At 45.8% G+C, this 27412-nt stretch overlaps 1 protein-coding gene across 9 annotated transcripts; it reads left to right on the top strand.

Moving 5' to 3' along the window:
- LOC117675470 (semaphorin-3F-like) lies at positions 1-27397 on the top strand. Of its 9 annotated transcripts, none has more exons than XM_087888638.1 (18): positions 1-508; positions 2315-2430; positions 9437-9597; positions 10466-10528; positions 11326-11445; positions 11798-11891; positions 12793-12912; positions 13595-13734; positions 15525-15639; positions 16359-16428; positions 16525-16669; positions 16875-17097; positions 18907-18995; positions 19102-19143; positions 19331-19488; positions 21597-21664; positions 26013-26143; positions 26481-27397. In XM_087888638.1, exons 2-18 carry the CDS (start codon positions 2328-2330, stop codon positions 26958-26960), a joined length of 2322 nt encoding a protein of 773 aa, XP_087744764.1. In that variant the 5' UTR covers positions 1-508; positions 2315-2327; the 3' UTR covers positions 26961-27397. The 9 variants fall into 9 exon arrangements, with proteins under 9 accessions (XP_087744764.1, XP_034290026.2, XP_087744767.1 ...); XM_034434135.2 differs by having other exon boundaries at positions 2-508; positions 26010-26143; XM_087888641.1 differs by lacking the exon at positions 1-508 and adding an exon at positions 1014-1364.
- The last annotated feature ends 15 nt before the right edge of the window (positions 27398-27412 follow it).

The raw sequence follows: 27412 nt of genomic DNA, 5'->3' as shown, positions 1-27412 counted from the left end.
TGGGGAGAGTCAACGGTGCGGCTAACCGCTTGCATACACACACAGCTCCAGGGAGGAACGGGCCTCTGGGCTTTCCTGGATAGAAACTACGCCTCAGGTGAAAGGCGCCCGGCCCAGATCTATGAGTTGGCTATAGCAGCCACAAGCAACAACGGGAGGCGTGGAGGTGTCCCGTAGATCGCAATCAGATCTCTGCGATCTGATGGAGTAGGACTGGCTCAATCTCCTCAGCAACGTCCCCATTCGCATCCTGATCCCGGTTTCCCCGGAGTCCAGTCCTCCCCCCAACCCTTTGGTTCTGGTGGGAGAGAGAGGGGCTCGCCCAGCACCACCACCACCACCTACAGCCCGGCTTCCCTCCTGGCTTTAGGAGGAGCCGCCCCGCGAGGGGGTTAAGCCGTCCCAGCCCGTCTCGGAGGAGGCAGGGTGTTGCTTATCTGCTCCAGGGAAGCCCGGAGCTGCAAGCCTGCCCTGTGGGAAACCCTGCGCCATGGGTCCTTTCGCAGAGGTATAAAATCCGGATTTTTTTGGGGAGGGGGGGCGGTGTGTGTGTGTGTGAGTGAGTGAGGCAGACGCGTCCCTCTTCAAAGCCGCTGGGTTAGGAGTCCATCCCGGAGAAACTTTTTTCCCGGGCACAGAAGAGCTGACAGGAACTAAACCCGGGGAGTAGATCTCGGACCGGAGAGCTACCGCGGGGTAAGGGACCTCTTTGCTCCCGTCCTCTTCAGCCGTCGGACTTCAGCTCCGGACCCTCGTTCCCTCCGCGAATGATTTTGCTACCTTATTCTGCCCCGCGCGCCCTTCCCTTTCCCCTCATTTTTTTTTTCCCCCTGTGGACTCAGCCTATCCTCGATTTGCTCGGGCGTTTTCTTGCAACCGCCTGCAGTGCCACCGTGGAAGCCGCTTGGGCTTCGCTTTGAACCCGGCTCTCTTCGCGGCGAGCCGGCAAGACGCCTGGCGAGACTTCAGGGAAGCTCTTCTCTCCGGAGGGGGGGAGGGAGGAGGGGAAGTGGTGGTGGTGCGGGGGGGGGGGGAGAAACCTGCCTCCGGGATGGCCGACAACTTTTGGCGGAGATGCAACCAGCTGCGGAGCGGAGTCCCGGCTCCCTTGAAGTCTCGCCAGGCATCTTAGCCGCCTGGGATGGAACAAGGCGAGCAAAGCCGTCGCAGTCGCCCTGAAGGCGCGGAGCTCGGCTTTGTGCTCTCCTGCCAAACTGGGGAAAGCGCCCGAGCGCGCGAGTCTGGCGAACGGGGCAGGCGGACGCGTCTTTCAGCGCCTGAGGATGGAGGGCAACCGACGGGGGGGCCAGTTGGGAACTCCCAAGTCCCAGCCTGCGTTGCTTCCTCCGCTGCACCTGGCTCAGGTATGGGAGAGGCAGGTCGCAGCACGTCGCGGACAGGACAGGACGGAGCGCGCAGAAACTCACACATTACGCACGCAGCCGCCCGCTTCGGGGCGGGGAGGGGGGGGGGAGAGGGGAAGAAAAAAAAAAAAAAAGCGGGGTTGGCAGACGGATCAAAGCCCCCTGTTGGCACCGAATCCCGGAGCTGCGCTGATGCAGGATGGACTTGCTGCTGGCATTGTCCCCGGGCACCTGTTCTGTGGCATGGGGAAGATTATAGCCCGGCTGGGGTGCGGGGAAGGATTGCTGCCGTTCCTGCGTCCCTTGTACTGAGAGTGATGGCGTCAGGAGGCCATCGCGAAGCCCAAGCCTGCGTCCAGAATGGCAGCTCGAACCTCGGTGCCCTCTCCAGAATGAAGGGGGCCGTCCCAAGATGAAAGGATCCTCCCCGCTCGGCTTCTCTACCTATATGGGAGCGCCTGCGTGTCGGACCCCAGCAGGGGTCGCTCTTTCCAAGGGAGTGGGGGGCTCTTAGCCAGGCAGGCGGAGCCCGGTAAGGTAGTCTGCCTTCCCCCCCTTTTTTGGGGGGGGGTTGTGGTGGTGGAAGAAGGAGATCCTATCTTGGATCTCCCATTCTCTAGCCCCAACTTCAAAGGCCTGTTAGCTTGCAAGAAGGGCGGGGTGGGGGGATCTACAGGAGCTGGCCGGGAGAGAGAGAGAGAGAGAGAGAGAGAGCCTTTGAAGTGCCCATCAGCCGCGGCCGCCACTCGGGTTACAGCTGCTTGGCCCGGGGCCCGGTGGGACGGCCGAGGAAGGGAACTTTGATCTTGGTTACTTCCGCACAGCGCCCTCTAGGCCCGGGCCCCTCCAACAAGCGCTTCCCTGCAGCTACGCGGCGCCTCTGCCTCCAACATCCTCCGTCGTTCGAACCCAGGTCCAGCTGGACGTCATCACCCTTTCTCTCCTTCCAGGACTGACCCCGCCATGGTGCCCTGGGCAACGCTGCTCCTTTTGGGGCTGCTGTTCTGCTGCTGTCTGGGTCACGGCGGCCAGACGGGAGCGCCCCGGGTCTATCTCACCTACAAAGGTAAGAGAGGCTTAAAGTCGTTCAGGTGAGTCCCCGGTAAGAAGATTGTATTTTTGCCTTCCGTTGGCATCTCCTCTCCTGGGTGGGCATGTCAGTATTCGGAGAAGGGAGAAAGCTGCAAGGTGGCACTGGGGTGGGCATGGGTGGGGCATGGCAATCCATTGCAAAACTCTTGACAGAATAGACAGCGTTTTTCTTGTGGGGAAGAGAGTCTGATGGTATTCAAAAATCAGAAAAGTAGCCGGTATCCTCTTTTCAGACTAATACAATTCATTCGTGGGGAAAAGTGCAACCTTTTGAATTTTTTTTAATTTATTTTTTTGTTCTTCTCTTTGTTTCTTAAAGATTTATATGCCTACCGTCAGTCACCCAGACTGTTAGCCTAGATAAGGGATTTCATGGCAGCAGATTATCTGAAGGGATAAAACCTGAAAATTAAGAAAGTAAGTTAGATGAAGGTAGTCTTTCAAAGAACAATAGTAAATCTGCCGTATATGACTATGAGGTTTTATTAGCTGAACAAGGAATTATCCTTATATTGGTTGGACTACGCTTAAAAGACACTTCCTAAATTAAATGGGTACATGGTAGACAGTGCATTTTTCAGGAAGGCTGGAGTAAATCTAAATTTCCTTCCTTCCTTCCTTCCTTCCTTCCTTCCTTCCTTCCTTCCTTCCTTCCTTCCTTTTGAAAATGAGGGAATTGTAACAAGTTCCAAAGTTTTACTGTGGGAAAGGAAAGCAGCAGGAATACTTCTTCTTTAACAACTAAATAATGTTGTTAAAGTAAACTATGGTCCTTCTCAAGATGACAACTCCTGATAATTTTGTCGTGGTTTTCTTGGCAACAGTGTGGAACTGGCTTGCTGGTGCCAACCCCGAGATTTCCTTGTAGTCGCCCATTCAAATTGGACTAAACATACTTTCTGAGCAGGTTGCCTAACTGCTGTTTAATGCTAAAAGGGGTGATTATGAAAACACAATGACTGGCTCACCAATAATTTTAACTATGCGCTCTGATAGCTTGAGTAAACATTTTGGCTGTCCCAGGAATGGATTGTTATCACGGGGAAAGGAATTATTCCTGCATCGTATCACTGCTCGGCTTATTGATACTGCTGCCCAAAGTAATCAGCTGTATTTCCAACTTTGATTGGCGAGGTCCAGGAAGGCAAGAAAATGTTACTTTCATACTAAATCAGTCTCAGCCTAACATACTTCATAGACAGACTATGAGGATAAAGAGCTAATCCCCAGGTAAACTACCAACAACAGCTTAGAGGAAAGTGGTATGTCTGCACTTCTTATCTCTGAAAACAAACTACAGTACAAGTGGATTCTGGTGGGACAGCAAATATTGACTGTCCAGTTAAAATAATGGCTTTGTTTGGTTTAAACCAATAATCTGTTTCTTTTTGCCAAGAATTCCTTCCACCTCTAGTGTCAAACCAAACACCTTGGAGATTTACGAGTGCAGAATAATTTCTTTTCTGTGAGTCAGCTGCTACACGGGAGAGATTTTGTTGTCAAAGAGGAAGTTTGCTGTCATTTGTAGCAAGGCGGCAGCTCTGGTTTTCATGTTCTAATCCCCTTTTTTTCATTTTAATATTATTTATGGAAATGGCAATGGGTTCCTGTGGTCGTCTTATGTTGGACCTAATAAAAACAGATACAGACATAACAGTACACAGCCTTGTTTCAGGCCACTGCTTCTGTACATTCTAAAGAACAGCGAGTTTTGCATTAGCATTTGCATTAATTTCATGCTCCCAAATTCCCAGATTTCTGACCTGAGATGGCCAGTTGTACCTTCTTCTTCTTCTTTTTTTTTAAGGCTAACTGTAGATTATAGATTTTCTCAGTGGCTTTACGGTATGGGTTTAAAACACTCTATGGTGCTGGTGAGTGTTATATGTGCAGAACCACCTTCAAGGGCAGTTTAGCCATGTGGACCCAAGGCAGCCAATCAAAGCAGCTTGTCGGTGTATGATGGATGCATCAGTTTGTGGCTGTCAACACACAGAGTCACACCCTTGCCCGTTTCTGTATTGCTAATCATTGTCTGGATGGATTGTGTTTTTGCTGCAGAGAGTGTTTTTGTACAGGGGTTGTATAAGTTACTGCTGTGTAGGCACATCATACCATCATCTGTGGGGTCTGTCTGCCTGCTTCTACAAGCATTCTCCCCCCACCACCCAAAGAAAAATATCCTGTGACCTTGCTGGGTTCCCCTACACTCCCCTCTGTTCTTGGGGATTCCGGGATCTAATTACTTGCCAGCCACTGGGGGAAAGGATTTCCCAGAAGAGCTTAAAATACCCAGCATGCCATACAGAGAAGGGACTAGAACATGGATGGATTCCCCTTCCTAAAGCACATTGTGGGGCAGGGGAAGAGAGGGAGCTTGGGCTGAAGAGGAGCTTAATGGCTAGGGTGTGCATGCCACGTTCCCTGCTATAGATACCCTGCTGCCATTCTCACTGTAGTTGCTTTGTCGTCCTTTCCTTCAACTATGAAAATGTAGCTCATGTGAACATGTGAAAGGGAGGAGGGTGCATAAAGAAACAGCAAGAGCCTTGGCCAAAGGACAATTCATTCCTTTGGGCGGCAGCAGCCTTGGCTATAAAAGGCAAAGTTCCAGACATCACTCTGATTTCTCTGTACATGCGCGTGTGCCCGACTGGATAAAGAGACACCCACCCACTCTGTGTCCTTGCTTAGGCTCGTGGACATACATACATGGACCATAAGGGATATGCAACTAGTGAAGATGTCAGGAACTTGGGTCTTCCTGGAACTGGGCAGGTTATGGACCATCAGGCAGGAGGGTTCCTGGTGAGACTTTCAGCCTGAGTCCTCCTGGGGAGGCTGGTGTCTTCCACGGGAACTTTTCCACCAGAGGCCATAGCTCAAGTCATGTTGGTTATTCTGGGTTTTGGGGATGGTGGTGGCCAGTACAACAGCAGGTCCCTGTGACTATGTCTGCTGTGGCTTAAGCAAGGTCTGCCACATACAGGCAGCATATTTGGATTAAGTGGGCTCGGTAAGGAGGTGCTCCTGCAAACACAGGCCCTTTGATTACTACAGCATGTTAAAGTTTTTGAGAGGACCCTGTAGTTGCTGGTTATAAAGTAATAGTCCATCTTGTTCCAAGGTCTGCCACAGAAAATAACTCTGCGTCTTCATTCTATAAAATTGGTGAAAGACAATGGCAAACAGAATGAATTATGCAGGATCCAATCTGGGTCGGTCACTGGAACCAGAGTTTCCGAGCTTTTGGACTCATACTGGAACCCATCCTCAGAAAACCTCTCTCACACAAGAACGTGTGCTTTGAGTAGAATTTGTGCTATGCATAGTATTTATGTGGTGCCTGGTTGTATGTGGCTTTTTAAATTGGTCATGGTGATGTTGATGGCCGGTTGTGGGTCGGTCACTTACGGCCATCAACACCCCAATCAACAACTAAAAAAGCCACACACAACCAGGCACCACATAAATACTATGCAGAGAAAAGCCCAAAGCACACATTCTGGTAAGAGAGAAGTTCTCAGAGGATGGGCTCTAGCACAAACCCAAAAGCTCGGAAGACTAAGCCTCTGGTTCTGATGTCTGACCCAGACTGGATCCCGCAACATTATCCTGGGACATGTATATTTGCCTTCATTCATGAAAATGAATTATTTTCTCAATGAACCTCACTCTTGCCAAGAACACAGTCAGCTTTAGCCAGGTGTTTTCTCTTATGTGGGCAGGTTGGACCTACCCTTATAGAGATAAAAGCCAGTGCTGGGTTACAGGGAAGAGAGGGAAGGGATTAGAGGGTTGAGCTGGTGATGGAGCACACAGCTGCCCTGGACTCACTCCTGAGCGATCCTGCTACCCTTTGGTGCAATGGAAAATGTTACCCATTTCCATGTTGGAAGCATCCTCAGCTGCCATTCTGCTCCATTTCTGGGTAATGGCATGAGCCAGGGAGGTCCATCCATCTCCCCTCTGCAATATAAAGGATAATAATCCTGATTTCTTTTACTGGGTTATTGTAGGAAGTACCATTAGATGATAACTAACTCTGCTTCCCCTACTGAAAGCTCTAGCAGCAAGAAGGGTGACCCTTCTAGCAGCAAAAATGGTACTCTCTTGTACCAGCTACACAAACGGCTGGAATAGCTGCTGAATCTCACTTCAGAATGAGTGACGGGACGGCATTTCTCTCATAGCAGAAGGCACCATTTTTAAGCTTTGGAGGTTAGGCAACTTGGGTCTCTTCTCTACAGAAGGGAACATCTGAAGTGTTCCTTCATTTCCTATCAATTTACTACCTGAGCTTTTTTATTTCATTTTTTTCATTTTGCTGGATAGAGAAACTAATCCTGACTAACGTACATTATGGTACACTCTTCAAATAACGCAGAAATACAAGTCACAGTTCTGTGATTGCAGAAGCAATTAGTTGTCTGAGCAGAATTCAACTTCCTTGGGATATTTCATTAGAGTGGTGGTAGAGCTAAGGCTAAAAAAGATACATTAAGCCCAAAGAGCTTCAGTCATCATGCCAAAGACCAACAACATGTTGTCGACCAATTGCACTTCCCAGACACATATTTCCCATTGACTGTTTTGGCTGGCTACAGCCTGCTTCAGTCTGCCTGTAAGATGACAGATGGTTCTAATGTTTCCTGATTTCTTGTTGGCTCCTCCGAAGGCCATCCATCCTTCTTTCCAAGTGTGGGGGCTTATGAGATCGAACAGTAAGGGGTTTGTGGGACCTAAGGGCTCCATTTCTGCCAAGGCATACTCTTACCTAAAGGCTTGCTTGTCTGCAATAGAATGGGCTTCTTCTGGGTATGGAAATTCCAGGTAGTTTTAAAAAAAAAAGGTGAAGGAGTCTCTGTGGATTTTACTCCACTAGTCATAGGCGACTTTAGGGGGCGTGTTCATTTTTGTTTCAAGGCCACTGAGCCAGCATTGTCCGAAGACATTTCTGCAGTCATGTGGTTAGCATGGCATCACGGAATCTTGTTATCTTCCCACCAAAGTGATACCTATTTATCTACTCACCTTGGCATGTTTTCAAACTGCTGGGTGGGCAGTAGCTGGGGCAAGTAACGGGAGCTCACCCCGTAGCATGGAGCTCAGGTCTCAAACCTGGGCTGCCGGCTTTCCAGCCGCCAAGCCCAGCATATTAACCGCTGAGCCACCGTCCCTCCTAATTCAAGATGGCATCCACAAAAATCTTGAGAATGGATTGTTTTCTCTATACCACCAGCGATTTCCACCCACACAATCTTGATGGTACAGCAATTGCACCTGAATTATGTATTTGTCCCAGAGAAGTCCAGCAGGGGAGTGAGACCGTCTTCATCTGACATCCAATAAACCTCTATCCCCATTATCAACATTCCGTTGGTGATAAATGAGTGCAGGAGGAAGAAGCGTTGGGAAGATGCTTTCAAGAGGTTCTGCTTTGAAGGACTTCGTTCGTTCTCCATCACAATCAAGGATAACCGATAATCTAACATTGCTAGGTTGTCTTAGAAGAGATTAATGCCACTGCTATATTACCCCCAGTGTTATATAATGGTCATTGTATATCAAAACTGGGTAGTATGCATGACACAACCTACCCCTGGGCATATTGCCATTATTTCTTGGGGCGAGCATGATAGTCTTCCACCTGCCGTGTGTTAATGCCTGGGGAATTCCATCAGGTTTCCAGAGTTCCTTCCCAGCTTCCAGAGAAGAAATGGGAGATGTCAGCTGAACTGGACAGAGAAAGGAGAGATTGGTCAGAATCCTGCAATTCTACTCTCAGCTTGGTTGTTTCTTTAATTTGATTTTAATTCCTCATCTCCCCAGACTCATTTCTCCCCTGCATCTGTTCCTCTTTGACCTCCTGGAAATCTGCTTTTCTTCCTGTCTTTAGCCCACTTGCCTAGAGGGATTAGGCCAATTTTGGTCCCTGATCTCTGCATTCTTGCCTAGACTTGACTACAGAGCATAACTGGGCCTGGCTGGTGTCCTCTGGCCTCGTCCCCAAGGTCACCACAGGTGGGAAGTCCACCACATCGCTCTCTGATCTGTGCCCATGGAATGTGGCTGGGGGATTGCTGGGGGATTTAGACTCTTTGCTGTACCAGCCGCTGAGCACCCCCCCTCACCCACATTGGCTCCGCCTTTGCCACTTCAAGGGACCAAAATACCCCTTGAGCTCAGCCCAAGCCAAGCCAGTCCACCCCACCCATCACATGGGTCAACATGATCCAGTTGCTGCCCTTTCTGTGTGCGAGGGGATGGGGGAAGGGTAAGAAAAAAAAGGCAGATTAGGATTCTGGGTTCTTGTCGTTTGTATGGTCAGGTAGACAGTGGGCCAGGCTAAATTCATCATAGAGGACTGTCCTCTTCCAGAAGGATGGTCAGGGGCCAGATATCTCTAAGAAAGCAGACTTTTTTTGGACCTTGCTCAGATGAAAAGAGTGGTAGGTGGGAAGAGTAAGGAGAAGTGAAGACCCTGGAGTTGCCCATCAATGTTGAATCTTCCGGCAGCAATTTTTTTTTTTTTAATTTGATTTATATGCTGCCCTTCTCCGGAGACTCAGGGCAGCTTACAATGCGTTAAACAATAGCCTTCATCCTTTTGTATATTTATACAAAGTCAGCTTATTGTCCCCACAAACTGGGTCCTCATTTCACCTACCTTAGAAAGGATGGAAGGCTGAGTCAACCTTGAGCCTTGGAGAGATTCGAACCAGCAGTAAATTGCAGGCAGCTGTGTTAATAACAGGGTGCTTAGACCACTGTACTATCAAGGCTCTATTGAATGAATTATTAAGTTACAGCTTTCCCCACTCTAGTAAGATAACCAAAGTTCGCTTTACATAAAGATTTCTAAAAATGTATTTAGGCAAGCCTGACCTCTCTTTTTCTCGGTGCGTAAATGGTGCCCTACTCCTGAGAAGTAGGAAACTGTGAGACTGATAGTTGACTCTGAGGCTCTCCCTCCACAGAGTTGTTAGAGACCCGCACTGCTCGTCCTTTCAGCTTCAACTTTAACACCAGTGATTATCGCATCTTGTTGGTGGACCAAGACCAGGAACGTCTCTACCTGGGGGCAAGAGATTTTCTAGTGGCCTTGGATCTTCACAACATCAACAAGGAGCCACTAATTGTAAGTCTAAAAAAAAAAAAAAAAAGTCCTGCTGGATCAGTTCAGAATATTGTTAGCATTGATGATGTTACTTAGTTTGGGTAATAAAACGTCTGCTGGAAAACAATCAAACTCGGAGAGCCAATGTTCATGATGACCGCTAATGTTCATCATGTCCAACATTTTTCTGCAGTGGTTGCTAACTGTCTTGGGCTGGGTTGACAGTAGAGTAAATAAAGCAGTGGGATAAAAAAACATACCGTATTTTTCGGAGTATAAGACGCTCCGGAGTATAAGACGCACCTATCTTTTTTAGTGAGGAAAACAAGAAAAAGGAATCTGCCTCTGCCTCCCAGCAATTTTGCCTCATTGCAGCAAACAGCAAATAGCCTGCTTTACTTTCATTTAAGTTTTCAGCATAGCTTGATTAGCACAAGAAAAAAAAATCTGCTCCCAGCAATTTACCTCCTTGCAGCAAGCAGCAGAGGCCCATGCAGCAATAGGCAACAGCTGAGAGTCAAGAGGTCGATTCAAAGGACAACTTGTGCTAATTAGGCTGTGCTGAAGCTGAAATGGGCTGTTTCTTCTTGCTGTTTGCTGCAAGGAGATAAACTGCTGGGAGGCAGAGGCCAAAGGGTGGGGGCCAGTGGGTGGGAAGGGCTACATTTGGTGTATAAGAGGCACCTAAATTTTCACCCTCTTTTAGGGGGGGGAAAGCTGCGTCTTATACTCTGAAAAATACGGTATATACCTTGCAAGATGGATAGGATTCATTGGGTTGTAGCTCAAACTAAGAAAGGCCAACTGTAAAAGGGCTGGAGAAGCAAGAAATCCAAAAGGAGTGGCGTCTGAAGACGATCTTTCTTTCTCTCTCTCTTTACTTCTTCAGATTCATTGGCCAGCATTACCAAACCAGGAGAATGAGTGTCGCTTGGCAGGGAAAGGGCAGAGAGTAAGTGGCAATTTTCTGCTCCTTCACTGTTACCCTGTACCTAGTGTGTTTATTGGCTTGGTTTCAATCAGAGGTGGGCTGCTGCCGGTTCGCCCATACTGGTAGTTCCGATCACAGGCTGGGCCCGCCCACCTGCCCTTGTGCTATCCTGTCCTATACATCTCACTCTCTGGCTCGCTTGCCCCGCCCATGGAGCCCAGCTGATTTCTGCACCTCGCCCGTTCTACTCACCGCAGCTGCCTGAGAAAGTGTGCTGGAAGCTGTGAGCATGAAATCACCGCTCACATTTTCGGTTTTGCACTAGGCGAACTGGTTGTTAAATTATGTGAAGCCCACTTCTGGCTTCAATGCATCGGTGAACTGGAAATATATTTGTTTGTTTGTTTGTTTGTTTGTTTTATTAGATTTATATACCGCCCTACTCCCGAAGGACTCAGGGCGGTGAACAGGCACAAAATAAAATACATAAATACAAAATTTAAAAACAGAAATAAAACCAGATTAAACAATTTAGCCTGAGACAAATTTAAAACATCCCAATAATTTAAAAACAGATTTAAAATTTTCAATTTAAAAGAAAAAGGACATTTGGTTTTGAATGTCCAAAACTATCTGATTTCTTGCATCTCTGGAAAGAAAATTGTTGCTTTGGTTTTGTCTCGGTTGCTAGTTTTTAGATTCTATACAGTCCAGGATCCTTAATCTATGTATTCCCGGGAAGATGGAGACTGTATTAACTCCTGCCTGGCAACTCCTTATGTCTTCCAGCTCATATTTTACTTCTTCATGTCCTGTAGGGTGAATGTTTCAACTACATACGGCTTATGGAGCCTTTGAACCGTACTCATCTCTATGCCTGCGGAACGGGGGCTTATCATCCAGTCTGCAGCCTTATCAATCGCGGCTGGCGCTCTGAAGTAAGAAAACTGACCCGCGACTCCATGTCTTCCTGCTGGAAAAGAACCATAGAGTATCTTAGCGATAGAAGGCATCTCTCTCTATATTCTCAATCTGTCGCATCTTCAGGGGAACTTTGAGAAAGATAATCAGAGCAGAAAGTAGTAATTAACTCAACTGGCTAGTAGTCTGCCTTGATATGAGGTCACTTCTATGAAGGGACAGTCGAGAAAAGAGGGCAGGGCAAAGACAGAAATTGGGAGCAGGGACTGGAACCCTTACCCTGTAGAGTTCATTTCTAAATGACTGGAAATCAAAGTAAGTTTTCATGATGATGGCCCTGTTGTCTTTTCCCTGTTTGCCCCTCCGCAGGAATACCTGTTCCGCATAGTGCCTCATTCACTGGAACCAGGCAAGGGGAAATGTCCTTATGACCCCCGGCAGTCCAGCATGGCTGTGCTTATCAGTAAGTAGCTTTGAGTGAATTGAGTTGGATGAGGTATTGCTAAGGTGTAAAGTCCAACTGTGCTGTTGCGTAGGCATCCTTCTGGTCAACTCAATACCCATGTGGAGACTGTATTGTAGCTGTTAAACCCAAGCTGCTTCTTCCTGGGTGGCATGGCTGCCCTCCACAGCTGTCATACGATCCCACGAAAAAAAAATGGTGATTGGTTTAAGCAGTTGCTGACATGTGCTCTGTGTGTGTGTATGTCCATGTGCTGTTTGAATTGCAGGTTTCCTTTGAATCTGAATTGCCGCACAGCCCTGCTATCTATAGCTCCTATCTGATCTTTGTGGCTTTTGGTTTGTTATCAGGGCTGCAGGAAGTAAACAGCTGACTGGAGGGGAACAAAGTACTTGGGAAGGTCTTTGCGAGAGAAGCTTTCATTAATTGCACAGAAATGCTTGGGATGGCTGAGGTCTCATGTTCATCCCTGGCATTTCATTTAAAAGGATTGGAGGGAGCAGGGCTGAGAAGTACCATTGTCTGACCGTGTCTGTAGGCAGCAGCAACAGCAGCATCTATCAGAAGCCCTAATGATGCCCCAATGATGCCATGCCTGTGATGATGACACAGCTGAAGTGCACCAACACTTTCTCAAGTCACAATATCTGATACAAGTACATAAATTGTGGCCTTTGTGCAAATGGCATCATCACACCCAAGCGTACTCTATCATTTCCCTACCCCACCCTCAAGGATATCCGTGCTGTTGAGTAGATTTTATTGACAAAGCCTAAGGCACCTCCCTGTATTTTAATGTTCTCAAAACTCCAGATCTTCCAGAGTTTCCCTGGTTATATCTGCACATGATTACACCCGATGATGTTCCATTGTTCCTCTTCTTCCTGATCCACCCCTCCAGATAACACACTGTACGCTGGAGTTCATGTGGATTTTATGGGCACCGATGCTGCCTTGTTCCGAACCATGGGACCACGCCCAGCTATACGCACAGAGCAGCATGATTCCCGATGGCTCTATGGTAAGAGGCCAAACACCATCTAGAGAAAAAGCAAGGGGGAAATTGGACTGAAGGATGAGATAAGAGACCATGATGGATAACAAGAGTGAATTCTTATAGTGTGAATATCTTAGGAGGGGGGGGGGAAGAGGAGGACATCAGGCTGGTGCCAGGACTTGCCAGTCACCCAGAAAAAGATAGATAGCCTTGCCAGGATGAGGGCTGTTCTTGGAGTTTGACTGGCAAGCCAAATGTGGGCAGGAGCAGGAGAATCATATTGTGTTGCAAGCCATTTCATATGATTGCTCCCCCATTGATGTACAGTTGCTTCTGTCCGATTAAAAATTGTACTCTGGTGACTGCAAGACATGGCTTCAGCGTGCTTCTTACACCGTGGAGCCTGCAGCCAATGAAACACCTCTGCCAAAGAGCCAAAGTCTGCCAAGTAGATTTTCTGTCCTCCATTCTATTGTAGCCTCTAAAGGCCTCAGTTGGTTGGTCTGCAGGCAAAACTGTCCCAAGGCGCAGGAGTAAACAGTGACCTGTAGAGGAACTGTATATACCAAGGACAGGGACCTTATACTTTGGACTTGTTTTCTGGCAGCATCTCTTCCCAAAAGTTTGCTTCAGGCTAAGCTAGAGCACTTGCTGTCTCCATCTAGTGGTGAACCCATGCAACGGCCTCTCTTTTCCCCTTCCTCAGACCCCGTTTTCCTCCAAGCCCACGTCATTCCTGACAGCTCCGACCACAATGATGACAAGCTCTACTTCTTTTTCCGTGAAAAAGCCCTGGAGGGTGCCGTGGGGCCTGCCGTACTCGCTCGGGTGGGACGGGTGTGCCTGGTGAGCAGAGTGAGGGGTTTATCTTTGCTGGGGAGGTGGGCAGGGTTGGGCAAGGCGGGCTGAGAAGGGCCAAGCCACTGGGAGCTGCTGCTGGGGACCTCTTCGACTGCAGAGCTGATGTTCTCCTTAGCGATTCTAAAATGTGCCCAAGGGAACGAAAGGTTTGATTCAGGAGCCAGAACCAAGCTTGACTTCCACTCTATACTAGGAAAGAATAAGTGTCGGACGCTTGTAAGCCTCCCTCTTGAAAGTGCCAAGCTGGATCTTTAAGAGCAAACATAATTGGCAAGTGTTGATGGGACAGGAATGCTAAAGTCTTCCGTGAGACATAAAAAGGATCACATGATAAGGACTCCCCTCCTTCTAAGATTTGCCAAAGTAGCAATCAATTTTGGAGAATTGGGTGAAAATAAAGGGTGAAAAGAACCAGCTTTACAGCAGCAACTGAACAAAGAAGATGAAGCAAACATAGTGGTCCTTGGGGGAGGTAGATGGAAACGTGTTGGGGGCAAGGGAAAGGCACAAAGAGGTACATGCAATTTTGTCCCTTGCCTGTTGCAGAGCACATACATACCCTATGGATAGCATAGATGGTAAGTGTGCATGTATCCGTCCTGCTCTCCGGGGATACACAGTCACGAATCTAACCTACTGGGGTATTTCCTTGAGAATCATCCTTGGTAGATTTAAATTTTTCCCAGCAAATGGGAGGATGGCCAGTGCAACCCTACCGTGTGGTGAGGGAGCAGCTGCTGCGTTGCAATTTATGGTGAGTTCTCAGGAGTGCAGGCAGTGTGAAGGGCTGAAATGCTACTGCACAGCCAAATGGCTTGTTCAGCCCTGGGGAGGCCCACGTCCACAATTAGAAGTGGGAAATGAGATCTTCCCTAGAGTCCCATTGTTCTCTTGGCATGGCTCTCCGTGGTGGGAAGTTGCAAAAAAAAAAAAGTATTTAATCTGGAGATTTCCGATCAAGGGTGAGCAGTTGTTCCAGCCAAAGGAATTCAGCCTTTGGCATGTCAGCAACCACATGTAGATAGTCAGGTGCAGCCAGGATTAAAACTAAATTCGATTTAATAAGATACATTTCAGTTAAATTAAATTTAAATTTATAAAATTGTGAATTTTTTTTTTGTCTTTTAATAATTCCCCCCTCCTTTGGTCATGTTGCACATTGCAATTGGATGACAGCTGTTGGAAGAACCACAGATTTTGGAGACCACATGCCATTGTTGTACCTATTGAGCCGTGGTGGTGCAGTGGTTAGAATGCAGTACTGCAGGCTACTTCTGCCGGCTGCCTGCAATTCGGCAGTTCAAATCTCACCAGGCTCAAGGTTGACTCAGCCTTCCATCCTGTAAACTGCTTAGAGAGGGCTGTAAAGCACTGTGAAGCGGTATATAAGTCTAAGTGCTATTGCTATCAACTGTAGTGTTAAAGCTTCCCATTGTACTCAGTTGAGGTCTTCAGATCTTCCCCCAACCTGGAAGAAGCCTTTCTCAAACAGACTCAGCTGTCTTGGCTCAATGGTAGGTGTAACCCCATTCATGTGGTGGTTTTTGGATGAAGAAGTCTGTTCTACTAGGTCTCCTCTGCCCTGTACCTTGATTCAGCCTAATTTTTGTTACTCACATCCTGCAGGCTGAAACAGTGCCATAATTCCCAGGTGCAAACAGCTCTTTTTGCCCCCTTGCAGCTCAGAAGTGGTCCCGTTACTTTCTTGTCTCAAGGTTTATGTTTCTGCGGAATCACGGGGTCATCCTAATAAATCTCTTGGGTTTTTTTTTCAGAACGACGATGGGGGACAGCGCTCCTTGTTGAACAAGTGGACGACTTTCCTTAAAGCTCGTCTCGTATGCTCTGTGATTGGAGAGGATGGCGTGGAGACTTTCTTTGATGAGCTGCGTGAGCCCTTCTTTTGGACAGAGAGAGTTTTGTTCTTGGGAGAAGAGGGGACAGGGTTGGGGTGTAGTGATAGCGGTGAAGGCATGGAAAATTGAGACTTGACGAAAGAGGGTTGGATTGGGTTGTTCAAGGATGCGAGCCAGAAATTCTGCCACATTTTGGGGAGAGATTCCAGCTGAAGGACTTAAAGATGGGCTGTGCTTAAGCAGTGACAAAAAAACAGCCATTGAAATCTAGCATCAGTGTATTATGGCCAGTCTAAAAGTATTTTCTGCCTTAAGTGTTGTAGAACAACCCAGCTGCAGACCTTCAAATCAATGTAATCTAGCACCCATTTGGATTTGGCAGTGTTGTTGATCCTGGCCATTTTATAAACAGTTTCTGAATCTAGTATGTGAAACGGCTATTAAAACACACACACACACACTCCTTCACTTAAACGTCTTTCTCTTTTCATTTGTTTCTTAAAATAACTTTCTCGTGCCAGCTGGCAACTGGAAACATTTGTAATCCCTACACATCTGGAGGTTTCCAGGTTGGGGAAGTTAAGCCTCCAAGCATGAAATAGATCTGTCTATGCTGACTGGGGAACCCTGGGAGTTGAAGTCCATACATCTTCAGGTTGCCAAGGTTGAGAAACACTGCCCTAGAGCTTTGCATGCAAACCCTGAACACGCATCTCCTTCAAGGTGCTCGACTGGTTTGTTTCCTTCCCCCAGGTGATGTTTTCCTTTTGCCGACTCAGGATGAGAAGCATCCCTTGCTCTATGGGGTCTTCTCCACCCTGGGGTGAGTAAAGCCCATGTGATGGGGGTGGGGAGAGCCTGTGCAGGAGATCCCAGCATCCCTCCTCTGTCCTTCTGTCTCTGCCTCTTCTCCTCCAAGGTCAGTGTTCCGTGGCTCAGCAGTCTGTGTTTACTCCATGGCTGACATCCGCACTGTCTTCAACGGGCCCTTTGCTCACAAGGAAGGACACAACTACCAGTGGGGGCCATACACAGGACGTGTGCCCTACCCTCGTCCTGGAGCCGTGAGTCTCAAACATCTTACCCTCCAAGTGTTCAAGATTTCATTTCCTGTTTCCTCTTATTCTGTAAACTCCTTCCAGTAACCTCTTGGCTCGCTTCTAATTCTGCAAGGGCTTCTAATTCAAGCAAAGAAAAGAAAACCCAAATCCTAATTCTTTAATTTTTCTCCAGTTATGAGTTTATGGGATCATTTTTCCTTTTTTTTAGTGCCCGGGAGGAACCTTCACCCCAGGCCTTCGCTCTACACGTGAGTTTTCTGATGAGCTGGTAACCTTCGTGAGGGCCCATCCCTTGATGTTCCATGCAGTCTATCCCCTCCAGCGCCGTCCCCTCCTGGTGAGGACCAATGTCCCCTACAGCTTCACTACCTTGGCTGTGGATCTTGTGGATGCGGTGGATGGGCGCTACGAGGTGCTCTTCCTTGGCACAGGTATGTCCAACACTTTGCAATTCCACCTGGGGACCAGCTCAGATTTGGTGATGGCCTGTGTTACTTTTTAGTTTCTCATTCTAAAAGGCAAAAGGACTTGTAACCTAAATTAGGCTTTGATTCCAAGTAATAATAATGAGAATAATAATAGAAAGTAGTTACAGTCAGATGAACAAATACATACCCAGATTCAATTTATTTATTTTATTTTTATTTTTTTTATACTTATATGCCACCCTTCTCCCAAAGGACTCAGGGCGGCTCATGGAAATTAAAATGATGAAAACAATAAAAATGGCTACTAAAATAATCAATTAAAATCTCCCAATTAAAATCACCCATCAGATCAGCAAATTTGTTGGAAAAGCCATGTCTTCAGGTCACGGCGGAAGGAGTGGAGGTCGGGGGCCGTCCGGAGCCCCGTGGGTAACCCATTCCAGAGGGTCGGTGCACCCACAGAGAACGCCCTCATCCTGGGTGCCACCAGCATTGTCTGGCCGATGGCACCCGGAGGAGGGCAGTCCTATGTGGGCGTACAGGGCGGTGGGAGGCAGGCAGAAGGTGGTCCTGCAAGTACCCCGAGCCCATGCCATGTAGGGCTTTATAGGTAAGTACCAGCACCTTGAAGCGGATCCGAAGGACCACTGGTAACCAGTGCAGCTGGTTAAATAAAAGAAAACACTCAATTTCAGAATAAAAGAAAACACTCAATTAAAAATTACTAATTGATCAGACAGTGTGAGATCAGACAGGGGAGGTTATTCCAACATCTATGACAGGGTTGGCTTCTACATTAGCAGCTTAGCATGCTACTTATAGCAACTAAGGAGAACTAGGCAAGCTTTGTAAAAAAAAAAATCAGTTGAAAAATTTTAGAAAAATTATGTTTTCCTTATCCAAATTAACAAAATAGTTGACAAAGCTGGAGAATTAAATCCAGGTCTCCAACTTGATAGGATGCAACAGAACATGAGAACCAAAGACAAGAGCAAAGAGTATCCTGTGAAGGAGAATTGTTGTAGCTACGGTGGCGCAGTGGTTAGAGTGCAGTAATGCAGGCTACTTCTGCTGACTGCCGGCTGTCTGCAATTTGGCAGTTCAAATCTCACCAGGCTCAAGGCTGACTCAGCCTTCCATCCTTCCGAGGCGGGTAAAATGAGGACCCAGATTGTTGGAGGCAATATGTTGACTCTGTAAATTGCTTAGAGAGGGCTGTAAAGCACTGTAAAGTGGTATATACCTCTAAATGCTATTGCTATAGTGTCTTTTCTAAAGTCATAGAAAACAAAGGATTGGATTTTGCCCAGGAGAAGAAGGTCTTCTCTGCAAGATGGATGGGACAGTTATGAGGTTTTTGGCAGGAGCAAAGAAACTTCTGAACAAGTGCTGGGGATAATATTCCAGGCGCTATAGTTAAATAGGCTATTAAATGAATTCACGTCTGTGATAAATCGCTATTTGCTCAAAATCTTTAAAAAAAAAATTGGGACAAGAAAAGGTTTTTAAGCAGACTCTTATTTACAGCTTTCAAGGGAACAGATTTCCATAGAAGGGGAGCCCACTGTAAAATAGTCCCCGTGTTCCTTTGCCCACCTCCCACCCCCCCGTTTCTGATCATTGCTATTTAGAGAAGGGGGCCCTTTGCTGGCAAGTTGACATGAAAACCAGCTTTCTTTCCATTTCCATACAGGAGTGGGTTTTGAAGGTAAACAGTGCTGTCTTAATTATCCTCAGAAATGGATCAGTCATATGCCCTTCACTGGGCAGCAAAAGCGTTGTCTCATTAATGCTTCTATCTTCTCTCTCCAGATCAAGGTACAGTGCAAAAGGTGATTGTGTTGCCCAAGGAACAAGGGATACTAGAAGAACTGACTCTGGAGGAAGTTGAGGTGTTCAGGGTGAGCAAATAGACAAGCCCAGTCACGACTCCCTCTTGCTATGTTGTTTAACCTTCGCCATTTTTGCTCTTCTCAAGGTTTTCCCCCCTTTATTGTTGCCTTATAGGTACCAGCTCCAGTGAAGACACTGTGGATATCCTCAAAGCGAGTAGGTGGTTGTTCAGGATATATATTGCCAAGGAATTAAACAGGGCACAAAGAAAGAGTTACTCTATAAGAGTTGCCTATCAGTGGGGGAAGGAAGAATGCCTTCATTTTATCAGAGGCAAAGGGCTGTGGGAACAGCGGATGAGTAGCAAAAGCCCCAGGTTCATCCCACTCTCCTCTTTTTGTAGCAACAGCTCTATGTCTCCTCTGACATGGGCGTTTCCCAGTTGACCCTCCACCGATGCCGGGAATATGGTGAAGTCTGTGCTGATTGCTGTCTGGCCCGGGACCCCTACTGCGCATGGGATGGGCAACGTTGTGCCCGCTACAGTCACACAGCCAAAAGGTCAGTTTTCCAAAACTGCTAATGCACATTGCAGAGTTTGGAGGCAAAGACAACCAGGGTCAGAATTCTGTGTGTGTCTTGGTGAGAGAGCCAGAATCGCATTTGAATGAGCACTTCTATCCAGTCAATTGCCTGCGAGAAGCAGCATGTGGCAGGACCAATCCTGACTGCTCGGCCTGGATTTTAGCTGTTCCCAGCCTGATCTAGTTTCCTCTTTTCACCGAGATGGCATCGCCCTACTGCACTGCTGACAAGAGCAGAAATCAGGGCAGTTTAGCAGACAAGCAGAGGGTTAACCTTACGGTATAATCATGAGACAGACTTTAAGCCATGCACAGATAAACAGAGACATGAGTCAAGGCAGATTTGTACACATGGCAAGAAAAAGTGAGTCGGTTCAAGACAACAGAATTTGGAGTCAGTCCATTAAAAGAGAAGGTTGAGCGCAGCAAATCAAAGAAATGCTTGAGTTCTTCTTTTTTTTGACTGAAACAGAAAACGTATGTTTGTCTGTGTTTATTTATATACTGTATCTCTACATATTTATAAATCTGTATCTCTATATAAACACACACACACACACAGATACATATATACAGTAACCCAAAAGTCAGCCCCCCTGGCCAATCAAGGTATATTTTATTATTTTTTTTCCCAAAGAAAATTTTTCTTTTCATATATATATATATATGTAAGTAAACATTGTAGGGATTAAAAAAGAACAGTTATTTCTACATGTGTATTTATGAAATTCCACCAAAACCAAGTTTTTTATAATGAAAGCCTGCAGGTTTCCTATTTTCAAGAAACAGTGTTTCTAAAATAATCTCTGTGTCTCTAGGTTATATCAATAAAACTGATGTTTTTTAGGTCTTAATATGGTTCCATTCCACTTATCCTGAGTGTCTTCCTCCTCTTTTAAAAAACATGTTGACACTCTAGGAAGAGTGCAGAGAAGAGCAACAAAGATGATTAGGGGACTGGAGGCTAAAACATATGAAGAACGGTTGCAGGAACTGGGTATGTCTAGTTTAATGAAAAGAAGGACTAGGGGAGACATGATAGCAGTGTTCCAGTATCTCAGGGGCTGCTACAAAGAAGAAGGAGTTGAGTTATTATCCAAAGCACCTGAGGGCAGGACAAGAAATAATGGGTGGAAACTAATCAAGGAGAGAAGCAACTTGGAACTAAGGAGAAATTTCCTGACAGTTAGAAATATTAATCAGTGGAAGAACTTGCCTCCAGAAGTTGCAAATGCTCCAACACTGGAAATTTTTAAGAAGACGTTGGATAATCACTTGTCTGATGTGGTGTAGGGTTTCCTGCCTAGGAAGGGGGTTGGACTAGAAGACCTCCAAGGTCCCTTCCAACTCTGTTATTCTATTCTTTTCCCCCAAATGTGGAATTATCTAGGGACATGACATGACCAACTCGGGAAAACACCCTCTGTTGAGATTGAAAATAATACTGTTCATTGGCAGCTGTATTCCTACAGTATGGTATGACCATGATTCCTTACCACCTTCATGAGCTGGCAGCAGAGGAATATACATATATGTGTGTGTGTGTGTGTGTGTGTGTGTGTACATACATATGCATGTATTTGGTGCAATTAATATCAGCAAGGCAGCATCACTTCCCCCATTCCCTACCTCGTTCTGTTTTTTCATACAAACATTGCTTGTGTACCCCTGTGGAAAGGAAATGCTAATTGAGATGAAGTGCCCGGAAAAGAAACAGGCATTGAAAGGGGCAGTTAATTTTCAGGTAATTTGGTCTACTGAGGGAACTTAGTTGAGCTCTAAACAAATCGAGGTCTGTTTGGAGCCAAAACCAATCCTCTCTGGATTAATTGCCTGACTGAGTTTTCCTGTTTTCCTGCCTCGACTCTTGCCCTTCCTTGGTTAGCAAGTGTTGTGAACAAGACCATTGTGTATAAAAGTTGCTTTGAAGACAAGATGATGGTTATGTTGCTCTTGCCATCAAGTCATAAAGAAGAAATATATGGGGAGTAATCGCATTGTATTTGTTGTGAACAATGCATTTCCTCAGTTGCTGCGTAAGAAAGAGAGTGAGCAATGAAGGGTGTATCTTTTGTCTCTGACCAGGAGGAGCCGTCGCCAGGATATCAAGCATGGCGATCCCCTGAGGCAGTGCCGTGGATTTAATGCCAAGGGTAAGTCTCTCCAGACCTGCCTATGAATGGTTGTCAGTGTCTACTTGCCAACCAATATTGGTTTTGTTTTGTTTTTTATAATGGACACAGAAGTAATTTAGCAGCCTGGGGAACAGACTGGCATACGGGATGAAAAGGGGATTGTGGGGGCAATAAGCTGACTTTGTATAAATATACAAAAGTATGAAGGCTATTGCTTAACGCATTGTAAGCTGCCCTGAGTCTTCGGAGAAGGGCGGCATATAAATCAAATAATTAAAAAAAACACACATTTTTCTCACATCCCTTCCACAGGTCAGGATCTCTAGTGGTCAGCATTTTTGAAGGAAAGAAAACGGTGAAGTAAAAGTCTAAAGAAAACTTAGCTGTAAGGTTGAGTTGCCCAATTCCAGTCAGATTTTCTTCTTAAATGAGGAGTAACAGGAAGGCTACCCATTCTAGGCCAAATCTAGGCTGCAAAAATGTTCACTAGATAACAGCAAAAAGATAAAAAATGTTCATTCTTTGCACGTCCTCTGGATTTTTGCAGCACACATCTGCAAAAATTATGTCTTAATGAAGGATAATAGAAGTATGGGTACTCCCATGTACCCATACTCCAAGTATGGTGAATCCCCATGTAGTAAAGGTTGCAAATGGCAATCACATAACTACAGGGAGGCTGCAAGCTGGTTCTTGACAACTTCAAGAACCAGCTATGGATCTTCTTGTTCAGTGCTATTGTAACTTTGAACACTTGCAAAACAAATGATTGTTAACCAAGGACTACCTGTACAACCATTATTCCATGGAAAACATACCTGCTTTGCATGCCAAAAGGAATCTTGGCATTTCTCATGTTAAGAAGTATCAGGAGATACATGATGGTAATGCAAAGTGGAAAGTTGTTGCCATTTGGTAGGCAATATTTGGCTAGGTGCACCAATTGCCTGTTATATATTAGGCAGATTTCAATGCTCGTGTTATTCCCAGATTGCAAGGAGGAAGAAAGATTGTACTTGGAACGTTGAATAGTATAATGGAGATTTATAAAGTGAAATTGTACTTATTCTCCAGCATTCATGATTAGAGGGCAGCCTCATACTGAGGCAGGAGCAGGATTTAATTGACCGTTCAGGAAGCTGGCTAGCTGTAAGACCCATTCTTCTAGAAAGGGAAAGCAGAGCTGAGGCTTCTTAGAACCGGATAATTTGTAGGGAGTCGCAAAACAAGTACAGTTCTGTGAGTGGAGATGGCTTGTGTTAACTTGTGTCACCAGCAATGCAGGCTGATATTAGTGCAATATTATGTAAATACGCATTATTAACTTGATTTAGTAATCATAACCTAAGGGACTGGAGGCTGGAATATCCATACACCTGGAAACTACTGGATCGGAAAATTAATTTAGTTATTGCTAGCGAAATTATACAAGTTTCCTGATTCTTTCCAAATTGTTTATCTTCCTCTCTGGAGCATGGAAGTATTGGGAAATAAGGAATTCTTGGGTGTTGCTCTTCTTCTACCAATGGCTAGGCATGGTAGAGGAAACAGCAGTTGGCTGGCTACTGGAACGGAAACAAGGATAAGTTGCTTGTCTGGTTGGCCAGGCGTATATTGGAAAAGGATGCAAAATTGTACAGTGGGAAATAAAAGTTCATCTGAGTAAAAGCACTGCATTTTAATTTAGCTCTTCCTGTGCTTTTTTCCCCTCAATGCTATTTTCATACATTTATTGAGAGCCGGATACATAGATTTTGCACAGCTATAATTAGATATCAGCTCCTTGACATTTACAACTGGAATTAATAGTCTTAAGACTTTCCTGCATTTGTATGTTAAGTAGTGGGCTCCTCCTGCTTGGTGAAGCGGGGTTATCTTTGGTAATGATTGTTCACTTGTCTCCCCAGAGATTAGAGAATATCCGATACTAATGTCTGAAGGGCACCAGGTTGGGGGAACTGATTTATACTTTTTCATTATCTGTTTCCTAGATTTTTCTGTCCATTGCATCTACCTTCTTTACTGTTTTTGGGGCTTTCGTGTCTTTTTAACTTTAACTTCTAAAAGGGCTGGGTCACAGTTTGGGTTTTATCTATTTACATTTTCTGAATACAGCACCTCATATTTCAGTTGGCATTGCTTCTCCCCCTAATTGCAAAAGTAAAATTGTGCAACAACCTAGAAGGTAATAGAAGGTGGTAGTAGATGTATCTACCGCTAGACAGATACGAGGAAATCATTCTTTGGGGAACTGTGATTTTGCTTTCTAAAATAAATCATCCTGGTTATTGGAATAGTGAATTGAGGACTTCACATAAGCCATCTCTGCAGTATGTCAGGTGACTACCTACTGTAAATCTGTAAAGGAAAAGTGAACCACGTGCATTGCGGTGCAAGACCTAGCAGTAGCTCTAGTGATTCTTTCTCCATGGAGCATTTAGTGTAGCTTCTGCCAAGTTACAGAGTGACCTCTTTCAGATGCTTGGCTAGACTGAGGAAGTTGAGAAACATTCCAGATGGTGTTTCTGTAGCCCAACCAGGAAAATTACATGAAGTGGACCTCAACACCAGTGCATCGTTTCCACCATCCTATTTTTTGGTAACTTAAATCTCCATGGGAACTGATAAAATTCTCAATCAAAAGGCACATGGCGTCTTTCTTTAGGCTCCCTGGATAACGTATTAGCACTTGTGCAAATAAAAGGGCTGCACCTATTTATTTTATTTATTTATTTTATTTATTTTATTGAATTTGTATACCACCCTACTCCCGAAGGACTCAGGGCAGTGCACAGCCATGGAATAAAACATATAAATACAAAATTTAAAATAGATTAAAACAAAATTAAATAATTTGGCTGAACAAATTTAAAACCCCAACAATTTAAAACCAAATTTAAAATTTCCATTTAAAAAGGGGAAAAGCTTAGGTCAGGCCAGCTTGGTGAAATAGAAAGGTCTTGAGCGCGCGACGGAAGGTATGCAGATCCGGGATCCTCCGTATCTCTGGGGGGAGCTCGTTCCAGATCGTAGGTGCCCCCACAGAGAAGGCTCTCCCCCTGGGGGCCGCCAGTCGACATTGTTTGGCCGATGGCACCCGGAGGAGCCCCTCTCTATGGGAGCGTACTGGTCGGTGGGAGGCTATTGGTGGTAGCAGGCGGTCCCGTAGATAGCCAGGTCCTATTAAGCTACTCTTCCTGATGCAGTTTATAATTGTATCATATTTTGAACAGATCTCATATTTTTGTGACTTGGCTTAAGAAATTATTCGCTTAACTCAGATTGCATCTCTTTTATGAGCAACTTTCCTGAAGCCGGCAGTGGCTAAATCCAAAGTCATAGTCCCATATATTCATATATCTCACTTCTCTCTCTCACTTCTCTCTCTCAGCTCCATTACACACACTCTGCATATTCAACTTCTCACACACATATATACTTGCTCACTGATTATCACTCCCCACTGCCACCTTGTCATTGTTCCCTTGCACAGCTGATCCATGGAAAAAGTGTGACATTGAGCCACAAAGAGAACATGATGCCTTTTTTTGTACAAGTTCCTCATTGAGCTGGCAAGCCATTACACTTAGGCAAGTCCCCTTTATGTGGCAGAACCCGTATCACTTTAGTAACAATGTTAAAAAACAGGCAGAAAGGAAGATGTTTAGCAACAGACTGTATGCTCCTATAAGACTGTACTTGTGGACACGCTCTCTTCAAACTTCTGGGGAATGAAAAGGGGCCTACTTCTAAGCAGTCTTGGGTAGATTACATTGTTAATAACTTCCAGATGTTTTGGACTTCAATTCCCATCAGCCCAAGATAGCACAGACACTGGCAAAAGCTGTATTGCAAAAAAACTTTTATTTTGTTGCCTTTGTAGTACTTGAAATTTTAACCAGGAGTCTGCTTTAGCTTTGCACACATTTTTACAGTGGACAACTACTGAATTGTCCTCACTCTGACCAGGACAACACAGGGGTGACAGGTTTTTATAATGTCTACTGCATCCAAGGACCATTTCCTACAAAAGCTTAATTTTTAACTGCGTTCAAGTTGGGAGAAATCCTTTAATTTTGTTTTCTCTTCCCTGGTAAAAGTTGAAAGAACGTAGGTGGTACGTTGTAGTAGCATAGTACTTTAGAAATGAGTCAGAAATGAGCAGCCCTATTGCGTTCATTTTAGCAGAAATTTGGTGATAGCTTCTGCGTTTCTTAAGACTAAATATTTTTACAGCAAAAACTTTTTGGAAGCCAGACTTGTGCTTAGCAGACTGTCTACTTCCAGCCTTTACTGAAATGCAGTGGGGTCTCAGAACTCAAGGAATGCTGTTCCCCTCCCGGTCCCCCTGCCCCCATCACAGCAGAACAGCAATTAAGTGAACAGATTCAATACGGACTAGAAGGAGGAAGTGTATTTCTGGAGTGTGAACCCCGATCTCCCCACGCGACCATCAAGTGGCTTATGCAAACAGACGATTCTACCAAACGCAAAGTGGTAAGTCCTGCTAAACATTACTGAACGTGGCCTTATGCTGTGTGCGCCGATACTGTGGGAACTTGAAACCGAGGATTGGAAAAATCATATCATATGGTTTTCTTTTTAAGAAAACAAAATCTAAAGTAACTGTCTCATGGTGGATGTTGAAGCTGGCAACTGAAACTTTGCTGAATTCACAAAACCTGTAATCACTCTCGCATACACTTGGTTAGATCAAAACCAACCACATTACAGCTTATGTAGACAAGGCCACTGACTAGTGAAACAGCTGTGTAAGATGCGAATTGAAAAAGCAAAGTAATTTCAATTATGTCACATGCTCTTTCCTTCCCAGTTGCCCCGGGATCGCATATTGCTTCAAACACCTCAGGGTGTGCTTTTAGGCCCAGTGATGCCATCCGACAGTGGGCTCTACCAATGTGTAGGCACCGAGAATCGCTTTCGCCACACGCTGCGGCGGCTTCGTTTGCATGTCCTTCCACGGTCTTTGCTGGAGGGGGCCATCACCTCTGAAGAGGCACCCACCCTGGGTATTTGTGAGAGCTACTGGCAACAGTTCAACAGAGCCCAAGATATCCAGCATAGGCAGGGCGGCCACCAGTCCCATGCTGGACCCAGCCTGTGGAGTTCTGAACAGCAGTCCAACTGGTACAGAGCTGTTCAGCAGCAATCATTGAACTGGACCACCAGTACTCCCCATCACTCGCAAAGCGGCAGCACCACTAGCCGCCGTCGCCCCCACCACCACCGCCATCACCACCACCACCACCGCTCCAAGCCATGGGCAGGGCATCGAACTCCACCTCGAAGCTGAGCTGGATGGAAGACAGTGGGCAGGGAGGGGCTTTGACCTAATCTTTGGCGCGAGAGAATGACATTCCAGTGGACTCTTTGTAAAGAGCTGAGTGGATCCAGAGATGGGGAAAAACCTCTTTGCTTCCTCCAGATTGAGGGGACAACACTATTGCTAACAAAGTGTGGGGTGCGGTGTGTCCAAGCTAATTCCAGGGTTTTTAGGACCAGGGCTTACTGGTTCTTTCCTGAAATGGAAAGGTGGCCAGTGCTAATTGCAAAGGCTTTGGCATTCATTTTTTTTTTTTACAGTATTCATTCCCAACCTTATGCCATCCTCTCACATCATAGAAGGAAAACTGTGGAGCTTCCTTCAACATTAACACCATCATTTTATTAACCCTATGCTGCAGAAGCATGTAGCAGAAAATAAAATACCAGTTTATTTTCTAAACAAAATGGAAAAGGGCCATT

Source organism: Pantherophis guttatus, chromosome 2 (assembly GCF_059756535.1).
Source record: "Pantherophis guttatus breed Tessera chromosome 2, ASM5975653v1, whole genome shotgun sequence".
Taxonomy (NCBI): Eukaryota; Metazoa; Chordata; class Lepidosauria; order Squamata; family Colubridae; genus Pantherophis; species Pantherophis guttatus.
This window is presented reverse-complemented; position numbering and strand designations above follow the sequence as displayed.